This window comes from Hippichthys cyanospilos, chromosome 15 (genome assembly GCF_059441005.1).
Source record: "Hippichthys cyanospilos isolate Australia breed blue-spotted pipefish chromosome 15, RoL_Hcya_1.0, whole genome shotgun sequence".
NCBI lineage: Eukaryota > Metazoa > Chordata > Actinopteri > Syngnathiformes > Syngnathidae > Hippichthys > Hippichthys cyanospilos.
Genome location: NC_142383.1, coordinates 4,012,276 through 4,039,160, shown reverse-complemented (window position 1 = coordinate 4,039,160; position 26,885 = coordinate 4,012,276). Strand labels below are relative to the sequence as shown.

At 38.2% G+C, this 26,885-nt stretch overlaps 1 protein-coding gene and 1 long non-coding RNA gene across 2 annotated transcripts; one reads left to right on the top strand and one right to left on the bottom strand.

The window, feature by feature from the left end:
* Window positions 1–1,803: 1,803 nt before the first annotated feature.
* Window positions 1,804–26,772, top strand: LOC148411398 (histone-lysine N-methyltransferase EHMT1-like). The gene is given in 27 exon segments (XM_088434406.1): window positions 1,804–1,895; window positions 1,897–1,972; window positions 4,267–4,354; window positions 4,742–5,253; window positions 8,291–8,516; window positions 8,641–8,786; window positions 10,912–11,046; window positions 11,207–11,275; window positions 11,390–11,492; window positions 13,243–13,380; window positions 13,453–13,730; window positions 14,511–14,743; window positions 15,337–15,552; window positions 15,648–15,730; window positions 15,834–15,940; window positions 16,463–16,585; window positions 16,741–16,842; window positions 19,320–19,424; window positions 19,507–19,661; window positions 19,764–19,934; window positions 20,108–20,252; window positions 20,337–20,414; window positions 22,195–22,310; window positions 22,470–22,556; window positions 22,822–22,900; window positions 24,495–24,670; window positions 25,656–26,772. Coding segments are annotated over 27 exon segments (4,029 nt in total). The 3' UTR covers window positions 25,846–26,772.
* LOC148411399 (uncharacterized) lies at window positions 3,780–4,968 on the bottom strand. Its single transcript, XR_015867893.1, has 3 exons — window positions 4,723–4,968; window positions 4,225–4,332; window positions 3,780–4,030 (listed from the first exon to the last, which is right to left on the bottom strand). It is a non-coding gene; the product is annotated as an uncharacterized LOC148411399 (long non-coding RNA).
* Window positions 26,773–26,885: the final 113 nt, after the last annotated feature.

Sequence of the window (26,885 nt, the reverse complement as noted above, 5' to 3'; positions counted from 1 at the left end):
ACATGAGAAACAATTAAGACAGTTTTAGAACAATTAACATTGTTTTGGTATGTCTTAAGAACAATTGTGACGTTGAACAAAACTTGACGAAATCACAAGAGCTGCTACCTTCACAAACACTTGCCAACCTTTCCCTTTCAATGGGATAGGGGCTTTTAGTGTTTCATCTTCATTAAAGAGTGTCCCATATTTACAGTTTTTCTTCAAGGATAAAACGATTTGACGAGAACAAAATCTACATGGAACCGAGGTCAAAACTTTTTTGGCCGTTCAGCATGTTCAGCATAAACAAAACGTTGTTTATCACCAAATGGATTACTATATGCAATGGCAACAGCATCATGATTTAGGCCTGTTTTTTTCCAACCAAATTAGGGCCTCAGATGAGATGAAATGGATTATTGACTGTTCAAATTTGCAGTCATTGCGCAAAACCTGCTCAGAATTCTGGCTATTCTGGCTTAGAGCAGCCAGTAATTGTTTGGGGATAATAAGAGAGACTTTAAAGTGGGCAGTCAAACATGAGTTTGAATGTGTTTAATTTAAGATAGCGTTCGTTTGATGTTGAAACAATTCTAAAGTTGTACTCTGTGTTGATTTTTGCAATACCTTAGTGGAAAATGTATGTTCTGGTTGCTGAGTTAAGTAGCTGAATTTGTACTTACCATGGAAAAATTCTGGATCTACACAGTGCCAAACTAATTAGCCTCATGGTGCAGATGTTGTGGGTTTGATTCAGGGCTTGGTCCTTTCTGTGTGGAGTTTGCACATCCTCCCTGTTTATGCGGATGTTTTCCGGGTTTTCCGTTGTCTTCCCACATTCCAGAAATGAGCATAGTTGCTATAATAAACTATCGTGTCCTTATGAGGGATAGTGGGTATGAATTATAGTTTGTCTATTTGTGTCCTGTGTTGGGCTTGGAAACCAGTTCAATGTTCACCACCTACTGCCCAAAAACAGCTGGGATAGGTTTCAGCATGCCTGCGACAATCGTGAGGATATGCAGTTGAGATAATGAATGCTTGCATTGTAAAAACCTGGAATCCTGTCACCGCGGTTTCTTCTGCTTCAGTTGTGATGCACATTAATGCATAGGTGTCAAACTCCGGTCCTCAAGGGCCAGTATCCTGCATGTTTTTTATTCTTCTCTTTCAAACACACCAATTCAAATGATTAGGATGGCTTGGATAGATTAGCTAATCATTTGAATCAGGTGGAGGACTGGAGGTTGAGACCAATATTCAAATGATTAGGATGGCTTGGATAGATTAGCTAATCATTTGAATCAGGTGGAGGACTGGAGGTTGAGACCAATATTCATCTGGAAAAAAAATTCAATCGTTTGTAACATCAAAGCAAATGTACTGTTGATTGACTCTAACCTTAAACCTCGGCAGAGGTAGGCACTTGGTCAACGCTCTTGTGATACAGTAGTTGTCTGCTGTTCAACTTCATATCCACACTATGGCTTGTTGTGTTGAGCTGCTTTAAGTTGCCTTATGCTTAGATGACTGCCCAGGAATTATGATTCATTGTATTTTGTGACCATTGAACTTACTTAAACCTTGTTTTTTGTCATACAAGCTTTTGCTAAAATCACACATGGTTTTAGTACATTTCAAATGTAAAAAGTAATTATGTAGATGGATGACTTAATACATTAATTATTTCAAAAATTTCTACTCAAAAGTCTCTTCCATAGAATTTTTGAATGAGATCTCACGGTGTAAAAAAAAAAATGGTGGTAAATTAACTGAGCAAATGTAGACTTCTCAAGACTAAGACCAACAGAGGGAGCCACCATGCCACATGGCTTCCGAGGTGAATGTGCATGTGGAGAAAGAAAGGAGGAAGAGGAACAATCTGTCCGCTTGCCCGGGCTCTCTTGCTTTCTCGTTCCTATCCGTCAACCTTGCTCTCTCTTCCCTTCTTGGCTCCCTCATGTCAGTGGAGGCCAAGAGAAGAAAGCAGGTATGATGCTTCATAGAGGCACATAAGGCAAAAGACACGCTAGCTAGCTTTTTGTTATTTGTGCTTGGTTGGTATGGAATATTCTGAAGAGATTGATAGCGTTTGCTACATTATTATCTTTGAGTCGTGCACTATTCAAATGAGAATCCCCGGTTTAGACTGTTGCTGTCTTTGTGTTTGAGATGCTCTCTGCAAAGTGTTCATTTGAAAGATATTTATTGCTGCTTTTTTTTCCCTCTATCATGCAATATTTGACATGACCCAATTCTTGAGTCTTGAGAAGCTGTCATTGTTTTGGCATTAAGGCTACTGTTTCAAAGGCAGAGAGGAGCCAGCACTGTTGGATCCTGTTATTGGAGAAGAGCAGCTTGTGGCTTCAAGCCCCAGCCCTTGGCTCAGCGCAAACGTCGCATTGAAAATGTGATGTCATATCACTACCCTGTTTGCCTTTTTTGTTTTCCCGAATCCAAAGAGTTCCTAGGTATCTTCATTGAAGTCTTCTAATTGAACACACCAGAGTAGAGATTCATAATCAGTCTGTGAATGTTAGGTTCAGATTTGATGAAACCTGCCAATTTTCTACAATTTCTTTCCTTTCTGCCCAAATAAATTCTGAACATTATTTTAAAAATGGTTATATTAAAGCATCTGTTATTTATGGCTCGGTAAAAATGCAACTTGTCTTTTACACGATCAGGACTCAGGAATGCAGCTTTTGTTTTCTCTTGCAGAATACAAACCAATTGTTTTCCTTTTTGTTTAAGATCAACTGTGATTGATATGTTGCTGTTGTCATTGGCTGTTAATATTTTGTAGGGAATATGAATTTGTTGGATTAAACTTTAAATCAGGTGATTTGGCATCTAATTGTCATGGTTTGTTTCTGTGTTATTTTTGCATGTAAGACCTCATTGTTTGTTTGAAAGTCTTAAATGATCCCAGCTAACCCTACAAAATGTATTTTTGGTCTTTGACTGACATTTGCAACCTTATTTAGTAGCCTCTGTAAAGGGGGGGACTGACTTCCAGACACCTACGTTCCCCCGTCTTGTGGAAAACTGCGGCAATGGCTACGTTGTGGCGGTAAACAATCCAGTTGCGAAATGGCGGAGATCTGCAGACAGGCTTCTCTGCCTCCCTTCCCCCTTCCTCCCTCCTGATATAACAGATGTTCAACTGGCCGCCACTAGGGGGAGGGAAGAGCAGAACGTCTTTCATAACTGATTGTCCTCAGTCCATGGAAATAATGACCTGAAGAATTATTTTCCTCTACACACAAATTCAGACCGTTGATCTGTGAGAGTTGCCTCCCTCAGACTAGATGTTCTTTGGGAGACACTTTAGGTCTGGCTCTCAGGTCTGACCTTGCTGCTGTCTGACATAGCGCTTGTTCACTCTTGGCTCTAAGACTCATCAGAGTGTTTTTGTAAATGTATCCGAGGTCTCATTTGTTGTTGCAGTCTTTAGACCTTTCAGGTTGTCATGATTGAATACCTGGTTCAACTGAATGAGCCATGAAATACAGTTTTCAGTTTATTTGTTTGCAGGTCATTTTATTGGGCTTTTGTTTATCAAGGACAGAAAACATTCATGGACAACATTGGTTTTTACTGCCTTGGTCAGCACAATATTTGGTTATCTGATGTTTTTGTGTTTAACAGTAAGCTTACCTAAATGGTTTAGTTCCAGGCAGTTTTTCTGGTAAAAACATTTCTTTCACATTTACATTCCACGTGAGAAGAGCTTGTAAAGAAAAAGTATGGAATGTCAAACTTGATAACATCAATGTGGACTCGGTGTCTTTTTTTCTCTCTTTTAGTAATGTTGTCAGCCAATTATGTCGTCAACACAATTAAGGTTGTCAACACAATGAGACAATATACTGCATGTATATAATGCTGATGAAATTATTGTAAAAAGGGTTTGTTCTGAAGCCCTCTGTGATTCTCACTTTTTTTTCTGATGTTCAAAGAAGGGTTCTTCACTGACCTTATAACCATCAAAATGCAAGTAGTTCTCCTGATGTACGTTCTTATATAAGACGTTCCTTTGTGTTCCCTACAAATGCAAATCTTAAAGCATCAATGAGTTACTTTCAAGCGGATCATCTAATAATGTTAGATTGGCTACTGTTTTCATTTGTAATATAGTGTAGACATTGCTGTCTACTTATTTTTTGACTGTGGCTGGCTGGTATTTTAACTACAATAATTCATGTAAACATATTCAAAAGTATTTATTGAATCTCTCACATTTAGGGGTTTACCCTGATGAATCTGTTCTTCTTCCATTAGCCCACTGGTCTTGCCAAAGGAAGCATTTACAAATGTGAAGAACCGTCTTGCAAAGAGGGACTGGACCTGGCAACCAATGGAGGAACAGGTATTTTTATTATATATTCAAACTCATACTTACAGTGTGTTTACTTCGAAAACGACTTTGAAAACAAATGTTTGTTTGGTATATTTTTTCCCTTGAAATTGATTAAAACTGTAATTGTCCTGAATGATTGAAGAAAATTGAGATTTTATTTTTTGGCCCTATCACTCACCCCTACTACAATATCAGTAGTAGTTATATTTGTGTATAATAATTAATCTATATTATACTCATACAACTAAAACCAAGAGTGTCATTGCGTATTTTTGCATCATGGGATCAAAGATGGAGAAAAATGATGAGTTGTAAGGAGTACCTTTATTTACAAAATAAACAATATTGAATGATTTTCTTTCCAATCTAATACACACCTTTGTTTGTGATCCATAGATAATCACAAAGCGGAAACGGCTAGGCTGGCGTCTTCTCCTGTTGTAGAGCCATTGCTTAATGGCACTGAATGTGACAACGCAACGCAAGCTTACAACTCCACTGCGGACCACAGCAAGGAGTTACCATTGGTGAATGAAAATGGTATATCGGACATGGAAACGCCACACGGTTCTGTTACCGGAAGCAATGGATTTATTCTCATTAAGCCGCAACAGGAGGACAGCTCTGAAACCACGCCTGATTTGGCAGTTTCCCCCCACAGGACTAACCAGCCACCTTCAAGCCCTCCCACAGGGGACCACTTGACCAAACCTCCCCCTTCCTCAACCCCTGCATCTCCTCAGACTTTAGGTCCACTCAGGACCGACCCTATTACAGGAACTACATCAGGGCAGGAAACAATAGACTCTAAAAATGGCACAGCCCCATCTTCTGCAGCTTCAACACCCATCATGGTACACAGAGCTCGCAAAACCATGTCGAGGCCTGCTGTCACTCTCGAACAAAAGGTAAATGATTTGAATGTTTGTTTTTTCAATCAGTGTTTCTTTTTTTCTTAGAAAATTTCAGTCATGACTGATATAGTCCTGCCTCACACTAGACAAGGCCAAGGTCTCCATCGACTACTGCCGGTAGCATCTCAAAGCCAACATAAACCTGGGCAGTGCTCATTGGACAGACACGCCACAATAAAATGGAAAAGTAGGGCTCAAAATTCGTATCACGGCAGTGGTTGCTCTAAACTGTTTTACCTGAGGTGGGCAGGCTGTTCAGTTGGGAGGGCAGAGTTTAAGACCCTATTACATTCATAATGAGAGTTAATATCAGAACATTTATAATATCATTTTGAGTTTTGTATGAAAGATTCAGTCCCAAATGTAGAGGTAGTAATGGGTGACAAAGGATTTGGTAAAAGTGCCACATGTCATATATTGCGATTTCTTAAACCTACCTATTTATGGTGTGAATTACATTTATTCACAATAACAGTGATGTACAATTTAGGGCAGGGGTGTCCAAACTTTTTGAGAAGTGGGCCAGATTTGGTGTGTTAAAAATGTAGGGGGGCCAACCTTGGCAGGCGTTCTTTATATAAAACAGCAATTAATTTAAATACATTTCAGCGAGCCGTTCTGTGTTTAACATTTTCTTTTTTATTTTCATATCAGCATCTTAAGCTTGTGTTTTGGTTAATGTGAAACATGCATATCAAAAATGAATTGACAATAAATATTGAAATTGAATATTCACTTAACTTCACTCTTTTTTTTAAACACTTAAAATGAACTGTTTTGTAACAATTGAACCGAAGTAACTGTACTTCTAGGTGCAAGTTACATTTGAAACATAAAAAAAAAATATCTCACCATGGCAGTTTAATATTTATAGAATTTTTAAACACAATAACAGAGAAATTAACAAGTAATAGTCAGATCAACAAGTGCAGGGCTCATTTAAAATATGAAAGGAGTAACTATGAATCTTGATTAGATTTTTAAATGGTTATTATTCTGGGGTGAAAACTTAAAAAAAAAAAACGTTTTCAGACTTATCGTAAATGAAAAATTACTTGTCCGCATGAGTGTAATGGGTGAAACTGAGATCTGGTGTGCAGGACAAAAGCCAGGTGTGGCTCTATGGCAGTAGTATGGATGCGCAAGATGTCTTGTGAGATTCCGATAGCCGTGTCCTCACACAGCTCTTATTTAAGTTCTTAAACGAGAATGTCTTCTCACACCAATACGTCGAACCGAACAAGCTTAGCATTTTCTTACCAAATGCTCGGATTGCTCGGAAACTTGTCCTTATCCAGCTGTCAGTAAAAGTTGGCGATATAAAGCTGCTGGTGCTGACCGCATCTCACTGCGTCTCACTCCAGCTCAACTTTCCTCCTTTTGTTGATTGTCGCCATTTTAGAAAATTAGGGGCTCATACAGTCAATTACTCATATACTAATTTGCTGTTCCTAAGTGAGCCTATAGATGGCAGCATTTAGCACACGCAGCACACGCGCTGCTGCCCAATGTATTAATTCTCCATGCGGGCCAGACGTCATTGATTTTCTGACTGAGGCTGCTGGCCGGATGAAAATTGACCATGAGCCGCATTTGGTCCCCGGGCCGGAGTTTGGACATGTCTGATTTAGGGTCAACGTTTTTTTAATTTAATAATAATGAAAAAAACGTAATCATACCTGAGTATGATACTTATGTAATACATTAAAGATGGTGAATTAATAAAATAATGGTAATACTGTATTAAGATGACTTACAGTAACATTTGTGGTGAAAATCTCAAGTCAGAATTGAAAATTAGCATTCACTGGATGAAACTCCTTTTTCTCGTTGTACGCGACACAATGACAACCAATGGCAATTAATTTGAGTTTATTCAATTCAAGTTAAATCAATGAATGAAATCCTAGAGGTCAAAATTAACTCTCGGTACTCAGCAAGTAACATTTCTCATTGATTGGATTGGATGTTTCTATTCTGTGCAATGCACTTCTTATACAAATGTCTTCTCTTGCCGGCTATTTTTTCTATTGTCTGCTTCTATTTTTGCTGCTGAAACAAACCAGATCTCTCCCATGTCAAACTAACAAAGGTTCTTAATATTAGGAATATTTATCACATAACTGTAATACACTTTTAATCCTGTATGCCCCCACTTTTCAGCTGACGTTTGAGTTGATATGGTGTCCAAAATCATTTCCGATTTTCAATCCTCTGTAATTGTGTATTTCTTCTCCAGACACATATCAAGTTGTCTGCTATTTACTTCTGTCTGCAGTTATGAGTTTCCAGCTAGAAGTTGCTGTCAAAGAATGTTAAAGATGCTAAACATGATGTTTTACCCCAGAAAGCTATTGGTTCAGAGGCAATGTAAAGCCAGTTATTGCCAAGTTATGACACAACAAACTTTCTAACAATCCAATAAAACCAAAAGTGATGGAATAAAAATATTATTCAGTAGTCATAGTAATTGAAACATTAAAACATGCCAGCTGAGTTGTTGCAGCGGTCAATGGGGTAGCTCAGCAGCAGATTTTAAGAAAGCATTTGAACTAGAAGACACCACCTAAAGAGTGTCATAAAAAAAAAAAAAATCATCATTATTTCTTAATGGACACGTTAAGCACGTGTCAAGCTTCGCTCCTTTGTGTTTTTCAGGTTACTAGACTTTAACATTTATGTAAGGTTTCAGCTACTCTAAACAAAATATTTTTCTTCCATCACTCGGTTTTAAGTTCCCATGTTTTTGTGTCACCCCGTCTGTGTTTGTGTGTGTGTATTTGTTTTCTGCAGGTCTTCTGCCATTTTTTTACCTGAATTTGTCTGTATTTTGTTTTAGGTATTAGCACATTATCGTTAATTCCATGTATTTAATAAAAAAAGAAAATATTTTATACACACAAAAAAATACGGTATACCTGGGAAATTCAAGTGCAATGTTGTTTCTACAGCTACAGCAGTTTAAATAACTTTTTGTCTTCCTGCCACTATTCAGTACACTCACAAAAATTTTGTTTTTTGTCACTAACAGCTTCTTAAGAAGGAATTAAGAGAAGCAAATGCCAAAATAGAGACCTTGGTTTCATCCAACGATCTGCAAACATCACAGCAGTGCTCAACAGAGAGCCATCTACCTCAGAATCCTTCGGATGTGCCAGATTCAGCACAAACCGCTGCATCAACTTCACCAGCAACGCTTGTAGTTTCTTCCCTTCCGCTCACATCAACGCCATCCACGCTCCAGCAGGGTCACACAGGTTCAAGATGCAAATAATATACACTGATACAGCATCAAATAGATTTTATTTATTTATTTTATTTACTTACTACCTGGGTTTTACAACAATCGCTCTTTGTGTGTATATGTTTCTTTGTACGTAGGCCTCTTCACAGGAGGGCTATCCCGTAAGAAGAAGAGAAGGATGGGAACTTACAGCCTGGTTCCCAAGAAGAAACCTAAAATTCTTCGGCAGACCACAATGTTGGAAATGTTTAAGATGGTACACCCAGACGCCAAGAGCCCTGAGGTATGTGACCATCAAATTCCTATTACAAAAACCTAGTTGACAATAGGCACAAGGCGATAACTGGATTGGCAATATGTCACAATTTTATAAGTCATGGCTATTTAAAACTATCTAAATCTGTCAAAAACAGAAAGTCCCCCCTCTGCATTGTCTGCCTTAACACCCAGCTTTAGCGTGCAGCTCTCATTGTGTATCATAGTTGTCTATCAAGTTCTCCTCTGCTGCAGCAGCCAATCACATTGTCTACTTCCTGGTTTGTCAGCTTCAGAACGTAGGCTTGCGACTGCAGGTGACTACCGCCGAGTACAAAGTGTTTTATGTGATATTTCTCTGGGTTGGAAGCGAGCAGTCAGTCGTGCCGGAGTGTGGGTAACAAACAAAGTCGGCTGTCTGGGAAGTTTTCAGTTTGCAAAAAGAACAGTCAACATTGCGAATTACGAGTTTGGTCGTTCGTTCTTTCGTGAGTGATTGAGTGAGTGAGTGAAATACTCTTGTCAACATGAAATGACAGAATCCTCGTTGTAAAATTTATACACATAATAGTTGAAAGATTGATTTGAAATAAACTTCTATCAATCAATGGTAAATTTAATTTGAATCGATCATATTATTGTGCTGTATATTTATACTTGCATTCTTCAGTTTAAATTAGATGTGTTCAATCAGAACAAACTTATGTACTGTATTTTTCGGATTACAAGTTGTAGTTTATTTCATAGTTTGGCCGGGGGTGCGACTTATACTCTGGTGCGATTTGTGTGTGAAATTATTAACACATTACAGTATTACAGTATATCATTTCACATGTTATTTTCACACTAAACCGCAAGAGGGCGCGCTAGGCTAGTGTTGATAATTTCAACATTGCCGGTAATTTTTAAAAACAACTGAGAAGAGTTGGACAAGAATGGCACCGAAAAGAAAGTCATATTCTGCATATTACAAGCTGCAAATAGTGAAATATGCAGCTGAAAACGGTAATCGAGCAGCAGAAAGAAAGTTTGGAGTTAGCGAGAAACTTGTAAGGGACTGGCGAAAAGCGGAAGTTATTCTTACTAAAATGAAGAAAACAAAAAAAGCTAATCGCGGGCTAAAAGCTAGGTGGCCGCAGTTAGAGAAACGAGTTCGTGCATGGGTACTTGGAGAAAGTGCTGCTGGGAGAGGTTTGTCAACAGTGCAGTTGCGTCTCCGCGCCCAGGTAGTTGCCAAGGAGATGAATATAAATGACTTTGCGGGAGGACCTTCTTGGTGTTACCGCTTCATGCAACGCAATCGCCTCTTTGTCAGAGCAAGGACAACAATGTCCCCAAAACTGCCAGCAGACTTTCAAGCCAAGTTCGACAGTTTCCGTGAGTTCATTGCAAAGCACGTAAGTGAGCACAACGTGACACCGGATCATATTATTAACATGGACGAGGTCTCTCTCACCTTTGACGTTCCCATGGGCCGAAGTGTTGCAGCGAAAGGGCAAAGAAGTGTGGATATAGTTACAACTGGTCATGAGAAATCACGCTTTACAGTGGTCTTGGCATGTTATGGAGATGGATCAAAATTGCGATTTGTACTCCAATGCGACTTATATATGTTTTTTCCTTCGTAATTACGCATTTTTTGGCTAGTGCGATTTATACTCCGGAGCGACATATAATCCGAAAAATACGGTATATGTTTATTGGTGAGCAAAACTCATTTTGCGCACTGAAGGTTTGTTTTTGGTACTGTATATATTTTACAGCTGTAATTTCAATCTTGTGATACTGTGATTTTTTTTTTTTTATTTGAATTTGCTGTCGTCCCTTGCCTAGTTGACAACAATTTCCGTTAGAATTTCCGTCAATGATATTTCATGTTAAAGAGATAAATGTGACAAGGTTTTGTGATATTCAAAAATGAAAACAAACACCGTTCAAGTAAATTGCTCTGGAAAATGGTAAACTGTTGGAAGAAATAGCTCACTGCTACATCTGAAGTTGTGCTCACACATGCTGTATTTACCTGCTACGTGATGTTGCAAAGTTTTGGTACTTTAAAATTACAGTGAACTTACCAATTGTTATTGTGCATTTAAAATCTCATATCATTTTTATTTTACATTTTCCTCAACCTGTTCTGTCTTAACCCCTAGACAAATAAAAATGTAAATGGAGAGAAGATGGAACATGGATCTGAGGAGGAAGAGGAGGAGGAGGAGTCAGATGAGGTGGATTCGGAGGAAGAACAGCAGCCGCAAGGAGAGGAACCTGACACTGGAATCTCACAAGCAAGTTGAACATTTGAGTCAATTTCTCAGCTTTGGCTTGCTGAGGACATATTGAATCTTAATGTGTACAACTTGCAAAAGAGCTGTTCATAATCTTAAGTATAGTAATCAGCACAGTAGATAGTGTGTGCTAAATGTTTGTGTTTTAAATTGTCATTAGGCGGAGAATGATCCGAATTCTGATGAATCTGGAGAAGATGGTGAAGAGGAAGGCACGGAGTCAGACTTGGTAAGACCAAATGAAGCTGATTTACTGTTGTTTTTTATTTTTAACTAGCTTCAAACAATTTACTGTTTTTGTGATACTGAAATAATCTCATGACTAAACTTCCATTTACATCAGAGCACAGAGTCTAGTCTAAAGAAGAAGTTAAAAAGGAAAACAAAAGGAGACAATGCAGGGCTCAGGCCATCTAGAAAGTGCAAGAAGATGGTACAAGTCAAAGGTAAGACTGCACCTACACCTATACTTTGCCACCTAGCTCATTCTCCTCAGTATTTCGACTTGTCAGCTGCCGGTATTAGCTGATCCTCCTTACCTGCAGTGTTTGTACCTAAGTACTTCTACATTTTCTGTGGCTTCGCGTTTGTCTGTGCCCGTGTGTGTATGTGTGTGCCTGTGAATTCAAGTTCGTTTGTTTTTTCATGTGCGTATCAAGAAGCCAAGGAGCAAAATAGAAGGAAGAAAATCATGGACTTGTCAGAGCTCAGGTGTTCTGTTTATTTTTCTGCTTCTAGATTTTATCATTGAAATTCTGGTAAATGATGATAGGCGAAAGGCAAAGATTTAACTATGGGAAAAATAATTCATTCAGTTCCCATTTTTTAATAAAAAAAGAAATGATGGTATAGGGAGAACCTGCAAACTCCAAACGGGAAGGCTGAGACCAGAATTTGAGATGTGCTTTTCCTATGACTCTTATAGTGTCTTTTACAATGCGATATTTAAAAACAAACCTTTTCTGAGAATTTTATTAGAAAATAAATCCCAAGTAGATAACGTCATCCATCAATTTGTGTGCTATTCACACAACCTTGACCAACTACAATAATGTACACAAATATTGTAAATGATTGTTTGTAAGTCCCCACACTTCTGTTCACATAATTAGTACAGTTTTTTTTTGCCACTTCAGTAATGTCTGATTAATGTCTTTATTTAGAGAGGAATGATTATCGATCCCAAATATCATATCTAGCTGATACCTGGCCTTATTTCAAAGGATACCTACAATACCTACAATGGCAGCCGATTCTAGTATCGTCCACTTTCTTGGAGCAGTTTTACAACTATAAACAAATTACAATTACAAATTAGAAGAACAAACATTTGACATTGAATTTTTTTTTTTTAATAAAATGTTATATTGAAATAGAGATGCGACCCTTGTGGGGATAAGCGGCGACAGAAAATGGATGGATGTTTGTCCTTATAGAGATGCGACCCTTGTGAGGATAAGCGGCGACAGAACATGGATGGATGGATGTCTTTCTTTATATTGTATGTGACAGAAAGAAGAAATTCATTCTTATTTTTTTTTTTAAAGAAAGATAACAAGTACAAAAAATATGAATATATTGATACTTTAAAGAAATCATGATGTAAGGGTAAAAAAGACGTAGAAGACACAAAACTCTGTGAATGATTTAATCTATGTCAGCTCACTGGCCATACTTCTAGGTTTGAGCCCGTACAGTACATGCTCGATGCCATCGCGCTATGGGCCCTCTCGCTTACACACTCTCAAGGTGTTTTTCTGTAAACGAAAGCAAGCAACGCAATTTCACCGTATACTCCAAATGGAACAAACATCGAAATGAATCAGACCAAAAGTTTTGCTGCTAGCAAGGTTTCAAATTGGCTCAAGGACATCGATTCCGCTTCGCCCGTCCACATACGTTTTTGTAGCATAATTCAAAATCCATGAGGTACTCTGACAATGCGTGTGGATTTGTAAAAAGGTCACATTGTTTCATAAAACATAAAAATGGTGTCTCATACACATTAAAATAATCTGTCATTGTTTTTTGGGGAGAGGAATTTTGTGTATCAAATGTACTTGTGGTATTGGTGACTACTCAAGTTGTTTACTCATACTGGTATCAGTCTGAAATAGAGTACGTGGTGTCAAATGTCCCTATCATTATTGATACTTGAAGTTGTTTTCATCAACCAACTTTTATTGCTCTACCCAGAACCAGAGGCTGTTGCTGGGGCTCCAGCTTCATTTAAGACACACACAGATGACAGAAGCCCTGATCATGACCACTCCCAGAGAACACCATCTGACAAACTCTCACTCCATGAGTCTGACGCCAGTACAAATGGCAAAGGTGAGCTCCTAAGGCAGGAAAAGTCTATTAAACCTACTGTACATTATTCTTTTTTTTATGATGTTCTTGCAGAGACATCTAGTTTGACAGTGGAGGAGGCCCAGGAGCTACCACTTTGCAGCTGCCGCATGGAAACCCCCAAGAGTCGAGAAATTCTCATCCTGGCAGATAGGAAGTGCATGGCTACAGAGAGTGTTGATGGACAGTTGACCCGCTGCCAGGGCGCTGTTTTGAAACATGAAATGATGCGTCCCTCCAACTCTGTTCAGCTCCTAGTTTTATGTGAGGACCACCGCAACGGCATGGTCAAGCACCAGTGCTGCCCTGGCTGCGGCTACTTCTGCAAGGCTGTGAGTACTCATTCATTTTCTTCTTATTTGATCCGATCATGAACTGACATGTTTTTCTAAGGCTTGAATAACATAACTTTTATACTTTATAGTGGATTTTCGTAAGATTAGTAAAACAGTCTTGAAAAACAAATTGTCCTTTTGAGTTTCTTTTATTTCAAGCTTCAGATACACAAGTTTCGTAGAATAGCTTAGTGGTCTGCAAAAGAGTGTGAATGGACATGTAAAAGTGAAGATTATTATTCACACACACGGGAGTGAACACCTAAAAGATGAAAACCAGCCCCAGAGTAGAAGTAATTAAAACGAGAAAGGAGGCAAAAACCATGAAGTACAGTCAGTGTCAGCGTTGGACTCTTATCTGTCAAGGTCATCATTTTAGCTACACAGAGAGTTCTCGTGTTTGCTAGGCAAAAGGATCTTTGTTAAAAACAAGGCCAGGTGGTCAATGAACAATCAAATGTTATACGAATACATGTTTTCCTTTACAACATTTATCACATTGCCTTGACAATGTCCATTACATACTTCTTGTGATCAGCTTATTAGATTTTCATTCACAATATGTTGGAATTGATTAGCTAACGAAGTAACCAGTGCATAAACTGTAGTTTAAAGAGCTTTAGCTAAAAGTTAAACCCCCAACCTTATCAGCTCATGCATCTCAGGAATAAAACATAAAAATCCACAGAAATTCATTTGAAGTCACAATTATTATGAAAAAAGAAATTAGTTGAGAGTTTTACTTTTTTTTTTTTTTTTTTCCTCTCGGCTGTGCAGGGGACCTTCATGGAGTGCCAACCATACATTAACATCTCACATCGCTTTCACCGTGCCTGTGCCTCGGTGCTGAAAGGTCAAAGCTTCTGCCCCCACTGTGGGGAGGAGGCCAGCAAAGCCAAGGAGGTTACCATCGCCAAGGCTGACACAACCTCCACTGTACCTCCAACACCTGTTCACGGACCAGCTCCATCTGGAGTCCATGAGGGCCGAGCTGACACCACCACTGGCAGGTAAATTATCCATGTTAACCTTTTATCTGACATTTGCAGTTGTACCTTGATTTACTTATGTGTACCCCAAATGTACTAGGTATTTTTTTGTTTAATTACATACCATTGCTTGGTCATTGTTGTATTCATTTGCAACCTAAACTTTATAGCTATTGATAGAACACCTTTCCAGTGAAGTTGAAGAAAATATTAACAACAATTACTGATGTTCTTTCATGTTTATTGAAAGGGACAAACAATCAGACTCCCAAATATAAAGTGTTAAGCATGGGGGAGATTGAAGCTTTGACCCTGCCAAAGCCGCAACCTCATAAAATATATTAATTTATACTGTACAATTATAATGCAAGGTTTCATGTAAAACATGTAAAAAAAAAAAATGGTGGTCATTCTGGGTTGGCCGGGAATAATTTATTGTATCTCAAGTCATTGGTTTGATGTTCACGTAAAGGCCTGGTCATGTAGCGAGTTACACATGAGTCAAGGTACCACTGCATGCCCCAAATCTTCAGCATTGTCTGTCTATTTTTGCTAGGAGTAAGGATGGAAGCATGAAATTGCAATGTTAATAAAAGACTTATTTTTATTTGCAGCTCTTTATGCACGACTGTGGCGGGTGATGGCAATGGGAGAGCAGATAGCTCACTTTGTGCTGCTTTGGCACCCAGGCTAGACTCCCCTGCTGTTCCCGGATCCTCAAGGAGCTCAGAACTACAGGGCGATAGCGAAGCAACAGCCCCATCTCCAGTTCTTCAAGGACCCCCTCGAGAAACTCTTGAAAGCATCCTGGTTTCTCTTGATGCAGAAAAGTATGTTGTCAGTACTTTATCATGACAATATTCAACAACAACTATGAGTCACAATTTTTAATATTTATGTTTTATTTGCTTGTTTGTTTTATCAGACCTAAGAAGCTGCGTTTTCACCCAAAGCAACTTTACCTCTCAGCCAAGCAAGGAGAGCTTAAAAAAGTTGTTCTCATGCTGGGTAAGTCTTCACATGTATCTTCTCATTCTGTGATATGTGGACAACTTTCTTCTATATTGATTTAAATGTTTTGATATAATTCGCGTCTTTATGTAAAATGCAGTGGACGGTATTGACCCCAACTTTAAAATGGAGTCGCAGAACAAACGCACCCCTCTCCATGCTGCAGCTGAGGGAGGGCAAAAGGAAATTTGCCACATGCTTGTGCAAGTAAGAACGTATCCCCTGAGTCCTCGCATGGTGAAAGGGTTTAATGGATGTAATTGCTTTCATGATGTGTAAATAAATAGCATGTCTTCCCCTTTTATAGAATATAACAGACTACAGACTTTGATAACTCACCTACATTACTTCCACAAAAAAAGGTTATATGCCCATAAACTTGGGTTTCTCTATTTGTTTGTGTAAAACATCATACCCACAGTTTCTTTAGTATCCACCGGACCGTTTGGATTGCATTCAATTAAATGCATAAGAATTGCAAATCCTTATCATTAGCCCCATGGAAATACCACATTTTTGTCAGACCTCAAATCAGTTTTCTCAATCAGAAAGGAATTTGATGTATAAGCAGGGTCAGTTGATTTAGAGTCAGATTTCCATTCATAAACCAGACTTCAGACATATGTTAAATTTCATTAGATGGAGTGTTTAGATCATGTTATATTTTCTTACTAATTTACAATGTAAAATATATTATTTGAAATTAATTGATGTTTCTCCTCCTCAAAGGCTGGTGCAAATTTGGAAGTTTGTGACGAAGACCACCGAACGCCTCTAATGGATGCCTGTGAAAACAACCACATAGAGACGGTCATGTACCTGCTTAGAGCTGGAGCCAGCGCCATGCACAAGGTAGGTCTGTCACCAGCACTAACTGGTACACAGCAAATGAAAAAGAAAAAACAGTTTGATCAGCCCATATGATTTAGTCTATCACGATTATAGGTGTTGTATTGCACAACTTAAGACATAACTAATCAGTATTATACATTCTTCGCTTTTCTTAGGATGTTGAAGGGTTCACGTGTCTCCACCTAGCGGCCAAGTGTGGTCATTACAGCATTGTTGAGTACCTTCTGTGTACAGGATTCGTCAACATAAACTGTCAGGTCAGTAACACTTAGAATGTAATTATGAGTTACCTTGAGACTTACCCTAGCAAAATTTTCTGAGTGGGTACACTGGAAAAAAAGGTCAGTGCACTAAAAGACGGGCCAATGTCTACAGAACTACTGTGCAAATCATCCTGGTTGAAAAGCGTAACAATCAAAAACTGAACATTGGAAATATGAATATAAAAATTCAAGCCCTTTGCAGAAAACTCCACATATTGAGTTATTTTTAATACGGTTTATCCTTTTTTGTTTTAAAAATAAAAATTGAAAATATGCAACTAATCTACAATTGTGTTTTGATTTTTCGTTTAAGATGTAAAAATAGTGAACGCAAGGTACATGGTTCTTTTTCAGTCGAGTTGGCTGAAGTTTTATTAACACACTTAACACTCAACTATCTTTGAATTCACCTGTTACTGAAAAATTAGTTAATACTAGTGTATTAACTTTTTGCTGTTGTAGGGACTAACGGGAAAGTGTTCAAGTTCACCTTAAGCCACTATGTGTTGCACTGACTACTGTAGTACTGAGTATTGTTATATCTAATACTTTACATCAATGGCAATCCATGTGTTTAACACTTAGGCCTTCAGTGTCTCGACCCCTCTCGATGCATACATATGCATTTTCTGGGGCATTTGAACATCAATAAACCCACATCAGCAATTAAAACATATGTTATATGTGATACTGCCAAAACTTAAAATAATTAATAATAATTTAAAATAATTTGTACACAAAGTTTTATGAAGTCCACCAAGAGCAGGCAAGTTTTAACAAGATTGTACGCTAAATTACAAATCGCAGTTTAATATAAGACGTCATTTTATTTTTATTTTTTGCCACTAATTGAATATGAACGAAATAAAATCACGAAAAGATAAGAGATGAAAAAATAAGTAAATAAAAGACTTGACTCACCAAAACGGCGGTCCCCCACTTATTTCAATTCAAAATCCATTCTTCTTTATTTCCTCACAAAGACTTCAATCTTTTCCTTGTAGAATTTGTCTGTGCGTTTCATATCCAATAAATAATAAATAATCAATCCTTTTCTATTGGCATGGATGCCAATTCTGAAATTCGCGAGTAGATTTGATCTCCCTGCTAAATGTCTGCAGGTCTGGCTTTGCTGTACGCTACGCCTTTAGTGCAGATCACCCAAGCAGCACAGTTAACTTGGTTGAGCTTTAAGTTATTTTTTTTCTTAAATAACAAGGTTGATCAACATAGCACCGCCTCTCTGCAGTGAGCTTCCAATGACGTCACGTTAGCGTGAGGCTTCCAGATGGCCACCTTATAACTCGATTGGCTATTGCAAGCGTCTAATAACTATATGGTCCCGTTCACATATCCATTGCACACGGCACATATGTCTTTGCACACTGCACAGGAAGCCCGCAACTCTGGATTGGAATGCCCTCAAATGGGTCTGGTTGGAGGTAGATTTCATACAGCCTGGCGACAAAAGTTAACTGAATTCTAATTGGCTAAAAGCTCTAACCTAAAACTGCATTACAGGAAGGAGCGTAACCAAATGGATATGGCACAAAAAGAACAGAATATGGAGAATAATTTTACATATAAAAATATATATATTTAGTAAAAATCCATTTAAAATGAAATTGACTTTTATTATAGTAAAATTATTCGAGTTTATTATAGTTATGATGACGTCAGGTTACATGAGGCCAGCAGAAAAGGCATTGCTGGCCCTGGCGGTCTACCACTGCTTTACATTCAATCCCTAGAAATCACTACTTAAATGTTAACAAGTCCTTTTTTAGGTACGAGTAACACACTTTTTAATTCTACTTTTTATTATTTTTTTAGAATCGACAAATAACAGCCACCAGAAAAGATTGTCTCAGCCTAATTTGACTTGTTCAATGTTCAGAATGTCTGACGGTTAGCTTGTGATTAACAGTACCAAAAAAAACAAAAAAACAAAAAAAAAACAAAATGATGCAACACTAGCCCCTTTAAGACCAAACTAGCATATCAGCATTTGTCAGCTTGTGTCTTTGTCTAGTCTGCATGCTTGTTCACGTCGCGAGGCAGCATTAAGAAAACAAATAATGAGACATTCGAAAAGCTAAACCACTGTCTGGTGTGATGTATGAAACACCTGCCGGGCAGTGATTGATTTGGAATTTCTTCCATCAACACAACAGCAATAAGTCTTGGGTGTTAAACTTGGTCTTACACTTTGGTCTGTTTTTCACCGCTTCTCAGCTGCCGACAGCACCTTGGAAGTTGGGAGATTTGCACGTCTACTACAGCCACCAATTTTGTGTGCCTTTAGCACACAAAAGCAACACAAAAAAGTTGACTTATGTGAAAGAAGCTATTCATTCATGTTCCTATTCAACAGCTTTTAAATGATTTGTTGGTGGACAGTAAATAGAAAAAGCACAGTCTAACTTCAACAGTAACTTGACTGTATAGATGAATGTGATTGTTTCCTACAGGATGATGGAGGTTGGACAGCCATGATTTGGGCCACAGAGTACAAACACGTCAACCAGGTCAAGTTGCTTCTATCCAAAGGGGCTGACATCAGCATCAGAGACAAGGTTGCCCTGAATCGCTTTGGACTTTTGACTTTTTGCTAACAAAATCAAACGTCTAATTTCAGCATGTTGGTCCAAATTTTAGGAGGAAAACATCTGCCTTCACTGGGCAGCGTTCTCTGGTAGTGTTGAGATTGCCACGCTGCTTCTGGACGCACACTGTGATCTCCACGCTGTAAACGTCCATGGGGACTCTCCTCTACACATAGCTGCTCGTGAGAACCGCCTGGATTGTGTCTTGTAAGTTGCTGTAGTTGTGTGAAGGCAATTTATATTTCAGGCACTGTATTTCTATGGTACAGTGTCTAAAGATTGCTGTGAACTGTCCCGCCTGTCCTTCAGGCTTTTCCTATCTCGAGGAGCAGATATTTCCCGAAAGAATCGCGAAGGAGAAGCCCCTTCAGACTGCTGCAGCCACAACTCCAAAACATTTGCAGCTCTGCAGGCCAACAGGAGAGTGAAGGATGCCAAAAACGTCAGGTTCATTCAAGCGGTGGAAAAAAGCCTTCACAGGTTCAAATTGAGCTTTACTTTATTTTTGTAATTCGAGGCCTTAAACGAGGTTTCATATGAACAAAGGTAGAGGTGATGAAATACTAACTAGGAATCATGTGACTAATGAGACAAACAAAAGGGTTCACACGGCAAAGAGTTGTCAACATCACATGTGTGTCGTTTATGTACAGTGACATTGCTCTCGGACAGGAGAGAGTTCCCCTTCCCTGTGTCAATGGTGTTGACAGTGAACCTTACCCAGACGACTTCAAGTACATCCTTGAAAACTGTGTCACCTCTCCTTTAAACATTGATAGAAACATAACACACTTGCAGGTAAACACATTCCTGAGAAATTCAAGCTGGCGCCCCTCTTTTAAAGTCACCGTTGTTCATTTTTCTGTGTGTCCACGACGATAGTACTGCGTTTGCAAAGAAGACTGTTCTTCAAGCGTCTGTATGTGTGGACAGCTCAGTCTGCGCTGCTGGTATGATACGGTAAGATTGAGAACACATACACGCGCTAAATTGTTTTTTGATGTCTAAGATGGTGTCAAACAATTTACTGAATTATAATTTTGTGTTTAATCCAAATAAAACTTTTGTGAACATCTGCTTTTACTTTGGAAAATAGTGCTAAATATTTTTTTTTCCCTATTTGCTTACGTTACAGAACATACTAGTAACTGAATCCAAGTCGATGTATGAAAAAATATTTGGCATTTGAATCCATTAAAGAATAAATCATTATTTGCCGTTTTATGCAAGATTGGTGATCAGCTTTAATATCATCGCTGAGCGACCAATGATGTCATTGATCCATTCAGCGAATTTTATATTGCATGAAGGTTTTGAGGAGCAACATTCGACCATTTATTTGTAATAGTGTTATTTTTCATTTTCGGGACTGTTAAGGGAATCAGTTTTTTCCCCCCAGAGCTATTAACGCTCAGAATAACAACAAAACAAGAACAAACGGACAATATCAATTATACTCTGTGAAACAGTTTTTTTATTCTAAATTATTTATTCTAGTTATTGTTCATAGTGTATTTTTTTTACTATGCACCAACCGGAGCAGGACTTACAATTTAGTTGTATTCCGGGTAACCCCTCGTCTCAGTTTTAGCTTTGACACAAGATTGTAAAACCGTAGCAGAAATGCTTTTCTTTAATACATGATATATAAATATTTTTGTTGATACACGTGATAAACTGTATACAAGCATATGCAGTAAGTAAACGAGTTATTGAAACAGACATATTGCCCCATCCTGCGATCGGATCGGTGATTGGTTATTGATTACTTTTAAACTCAGCCCCAAAAAGCCCCTCCAAAAATTAATTCTCATTGATTGGAAAAAATATTTGCCAATTGACTTCAGGAAATTACATTGGGTTGACCAAATGCATGGCAATGAGGCTAGGTTCATATTGTGCAGTGCTCATTTTACGCCTGAAAACAGTTGGGTCCCCAGGACTCGAATACTAAAAAACTGTGTCCCGACAGAAATCTTTGGAGTCAAAAAATTGGAAGAAATTCGGTTTGAAATGACCAAAAATGACATTTTGACTGCTAAATCCATACTCACTTTGAGTGATTCTGGTACTTTTGTACTGTTTTTTTTTCTTGCAAATAAACTTTAAGGCTGTTGTAGGTGTTGTTACAGGCCTGTTGTTGTATGTGCTTGTTTCTAAGTTGGCTTTATTTTTTTTTCATTGGTTTGCTCTCAGCAAGTAAGTTAGCTGTGTCGCCCTGTTTGCCAAGATTATGCCATGTCTTTGCGTGAATTTTATATAATTATTATTGACTTTATTTATTTTAGTTTATTATTATTATTATTATTTTTAAGATTCAAGCCTTGATACCGTGTTTATATACTGCTTGTTTAAAAAAAGTGCAATAAATAGACGTTTCACCAAACATGATGAATAATCGCGATTAATAATCATGATTTCAATATTGACCAAAATAATCGTGATTTCGTGATCGTTCCCCGAAGGCATTTCAACGGCCATCAATCTCATAGAGATTTTCGCTCTTCATGGATCGGTCGTGGAGCCGCTAATAGCTCCACTCTGACTTTCGACACAGCTCTGCTCTGTCGACTGTCATATTTGAAGTTAGCAATCATACTTAAACATCTTGACATACAGTAGGTTCTATAGAATTTTCCAGAGCTATACAGTATTAGTATGCTGCTTAACATCACACTGTAGGTCCTGGCCTGCACCTTCCCCTCCTAAAATATAATATATAATTATCTTGAACTTTTAGGGTGGTTGTCTTCTACCTGAATTCTGCCGTGAGGAGCCCCCTCTCATCTTTGAGTGCAACCATGCTTGTTCCTGTTGGAGGACCTGCAAAAACAGGGTGGTTCAGAACGGACTGCGGTAAAGAACTGTTTAAAGTTTTGTATAGCAGAACTATCAATTTAATCTATCTTGATTTGCTTCAGACGTAGAATTACAGTCGATTGGTGCAATAGGAAATACAGCACGATTCACATATCTGAATGTAACAAGAGAACACCAATATGTCCTATAATGCAGGACCAGGCTTGAGCTCTTTAGGACCAGTAAAAAGGGCTGGGGCGTCCGAGCACTACAAGACATACCGCAAGGGACCTTTGTATGCGAGTAAGTTTCTCAATTGATTAGTCTTGTAACTTAAGGGAAGGTTTTCAGTTTTAAAACCAGTAGCAAGAATTGAATGTCACCTTGCTTGAGTAGTCCATCCCACCCTTCACTACCATGCAATCAGCGCGATTTTCAAACATTCAAGACTCCTTGATGCAAGTGTTTTTGCTTCATTGTTGGTTTAAATAATAACAAAGTTTCACTAAAGTGAGATCTTGGAAGTTGCGTTTGCATGTGAGTGAAGTTGACCTCTGCTTATCAACAGGTACATAGGCGAGATCATCTCCGAAGCAGAAGCTGAAATGAGGCAAAATGATGCTTACCTCTTCAGTTTAGACGACAAGGTACAGTTTCAATAATTGCTCTCTTTTTGAAGGTACCCTGGCTGAACATTTTTCAATTACAAGTAAAACTACGGCTCTTTTCATTCATTGTTCTGATTTAATTTCCATTACTAGCACGCAAGAAAGGGTAGGTGTCATCATAGCTGGCCCGTATTATATGAATTTTTAAAAGACTTCCATAGTGACGCAATACAATGGTGGGATGGCTTCATAGTCTACAATTCTTCTTCTTCTTGTTCGTACACTATATTGGAAGTGTTTTTATAGTGGCCGACGTGGGCAAACTGGCAGAACTTAAGAATGGGGCAAGCATACAAACAAAAAGTAACTGCAACAAACAATGCAAACTTTGAAAAAAATTGCAGCTAAAAAAGATATTTCAATTACAAAAATGAAATGGAAGGAAACGTACAACAAAACACGCTCAAGAAAAAACATGTTGAGATGAAAGCATCTGCAAACACAAAACAAACACATGAAAAGAAAAACGCAGCCCCAAAAATCAAGTGATTTCAATCACAAAAACAAGCTATTGCTTGTCAGTCACACTGCAGGGTGCAAATGAGGTAATGGTCGTTATCAAAGAAAGAGAGAACGAGTATGGTTTGGTCCTCCTCTTCAATTCTTTCTTCATGATGCGCTTCAATTCTCATGTCACTTGTAATGTGGTACAGTACCACTCTATACTTTTATACCCTCTCGTCTGAACCCCGAGAGTCAGTGTCCTGACTACAATAATACTGACTACAATACTGAAAGAATTTGGGGTATTAATAATTTTTGGGGGGATAATTTCATTTTATTTTCTATTAAATTGTGAATGTATTCATGACTCTTCAACAAAGCAATCAATTCAACCCCTAATATGATTTTTAAATTGTAATAATTTTAATATTTGTCAAATAGACCCACGTTTTCATCAAAGAGCTTGATTATCTTGAAGATGATCAAAATTGGCTTGAGGATCTTAGTCATTAAATATTAGACAGCAAAGGTTTTGGGAAAAATTGACCCAATTTGTTATGTGAAAGTGTGCAAATTGCAATTATTTATTTTACAAACTTGAGCATGGCTGAAAAGTAACATACTGTATATACTCATTCTCAAATTGAATATGCTGGTGAAAGAAAAGGCCACTTATGTTTGGCTTGAAACGATTTTCGTTTGTTTTGTATTTGCAATTGGGGTCCTTAGAAAATGTGCTTTCCAAAAAGGAGCCCCCGACTCCAAAAGGTTAGAGAAGCCCTGCTCTCGTCAATATGTCCTGTGTGCTGTTTCTAGCTCAAGTTTTAAGTAATGCCTAGTGTACCAAGTTCAATGCTTGACTGATGTAAAATGATTATTTATTAATTTTTAATGAATAATTATTTATTACTGCTTATCACATCATGTGAAGTTAAGAGTGACAATTTATACAAGAATTGAAGTGATTCAGAAAGAAAGCTTTGCAGTGGGAAACTGTTTTCGAAGTGTTTGCGTTTTTGCATTTTTTTGTTTGTCTCATTCTTGTGTTTTGCATGTTGCAGCGCGTATGCCGGCCCTTTTTCTCAGCAATGAATTCTTACTTTCTTGTTGTTATGTCTTTGCCTTTCAGCCACACGATCTTTACTGCATTGATGCTCGTTTCTATGGAAACATCAGCCGGTTCCTTAACCACATGTGCGAGCCCAACTTGTTTGCCTGCAGAGTCTTCACCACACACCAGGACCTCCGTTTCCCACACATTGCCTTCTTTGCCAGTGAAAACATCAAGGCAGGAGAAGAGCTTGGGTAAAAAAAGCCTCTTTTTCGTTCTTAGGTCCTTCATGCAGTATTTTGACCATTTTTGGGTCGTTTTCTTCCACATGATTCTCACAGTATATTAGCCAAGGGATGGCGCAGTGTGATAACTCAGTAAGTGGTCATGCCATGTGGAAATCTGGGTGAAATTTTAGCTCCCTGGTGTCTTCTTTCTATGCTTTTGCTTCGATGTGAAAATGCCTTCAATGTAAACACCAAAGGATTTGACAAAATACTGTTATGTAATTCTGGTCCATCTTGTCCAAAAGTAATACCTCTCACTTTGAGATGTGAACACAATATGAAAAATATCGATGATAGTTATAAGCTGTTGCAAATTTTCTGCCTTTGCATCTGATTTACAATAATATAATGTCGCAGTACTATTCTACACAATTTGGAAATACAAACCCACTGGACAAAACTAGCTACACTCTTTACATTTTTCAAATACAGTTGGGAAAAAAAGAAACAGGTATTTAACAATAGCCACTCCTTTGCTCCGAAGGTTTTAGTTCATCTTTTAATTTATTGTGTTAGTGTTGAAGGCTAAAAATCAGGATTCCCCTTACAATAATTTCAACAGAAATAAGACTGGTTGAGTAGTGGCTCTTATGAAACCCCTTACATTAAACTTACATAAAATACAGTTGTGTTCATAACTTAACATGCCCTAGAGCTCAGTGAGACTACAACCAAGAGATGATAACGGGAAGGAATAACAGTACAGTTACTTAGGTCATTTAAGATTTAAGTTACTATGTGTACTGCAGAAATATTTGTCTTAAATATGTAAAGTATCAATACTTTTCACATTTAAAAAAAAAATCAGGTACCCATATACACATGCACGAACATTCCTGGGGCTGGGGTGACGACGCTACTATGCAGTTTTATGTGAAAAAGTGGCAACATTTGCGTTCTGTACACGTGAAAGACTTTTGACTATTGCCGGCTTTCCTTTTGCTCCTGTCAGATTCAACTACGGTGACCACTTTTGGGAAGTGAAAAGCAAGGCGTTCAGCTGTGAATGTGGTTCCTCCAAATGCAAGTACTCGTCCTCCGCTATGACGTCATTGCAGGCGGACAGTACGCCGGGAAACCAGCAGCAGCCCAGCGCCTCCCCGGACACCAGCTCCTCCCACGGTCCCTCCAGCCCTTCCTAAAAGTTGCCTCACACTCAACTTATTTACTCATGGGCACAAGGACACCTGTCCCAAGGTCCAGATAAACTTTTTACAGAGGATCTTGCGCTGTGTTGTGCACGAACCTTTGACCCTGGGGAAAACTTTGCAATGGTGAACCAGATGCACAATCGGACCCCCTGAAGAATGTAGTGCTCCTGTTTGCCGCCACGCCAAACTTGACCAGCGGAGGTCACCAAACCGAAACGAGGACAATTAAAGCCGTCTTTACATTTCATATTTAACTTCGCCGGGAAGAAAAACTTGACCTTTCTTTGTCAGTTATCAAGAACCATTCCACCAAATTCAGATATGTGTAAATTTAAAATGATCAGTTCATCATGTCAGTTCTTCAAATATTTAAAAACTGCCTAACATTTTGGAGAAAGGCAATTCATGCCAGGGAGGTTAATTTGTGAATACAGATACAGGGATGCGTTGTACTTCCTTGATAAGGTGAAAGAAATCAACATTTGTTTAGCTTGTTTGTTGAAGGGGAATGCAATTGTGTGGTAAAACAACCCACAATTGATGTAGACTGATAAAGAGTAACAAAAATGGTGCTCTGTCTCTTTTTTTTATTTTGAATTTACATGCTCATTACCCAGGTGAACATGGTTTGTAAGATAAGAGAACCTTACTGTTTTTTTAATGTTGTTTTATTTCCAGTTTTGTAACCGTACTTGTAGTGGTTCTGTTCATTATTTTGTTCCATGATTTTTCCAACATATCTTTTTAGGCGTCGATAGTGGAGCAGTGATGGTTGTGCAAAATCTCATTTAGAAGAAGAAGAAGAAAAAAAAAAGACTACAAAATTGCACTTCCATTATTCTCTGTTATGCATATGGACCGTGAAACAGCATTTGAATTGGTTGTATCTTTTTCAATAAATTTACTTCTAATGTAGTAGTTATGAGTTGCCTCACTTTTTGCGTTTCGTTTTCTCAACACAACCACAAAGTTTTGTCTGTGCATATGTCATTTTCTTCTACACATTCATTTTTTGCTCCACTCCTTTAAAA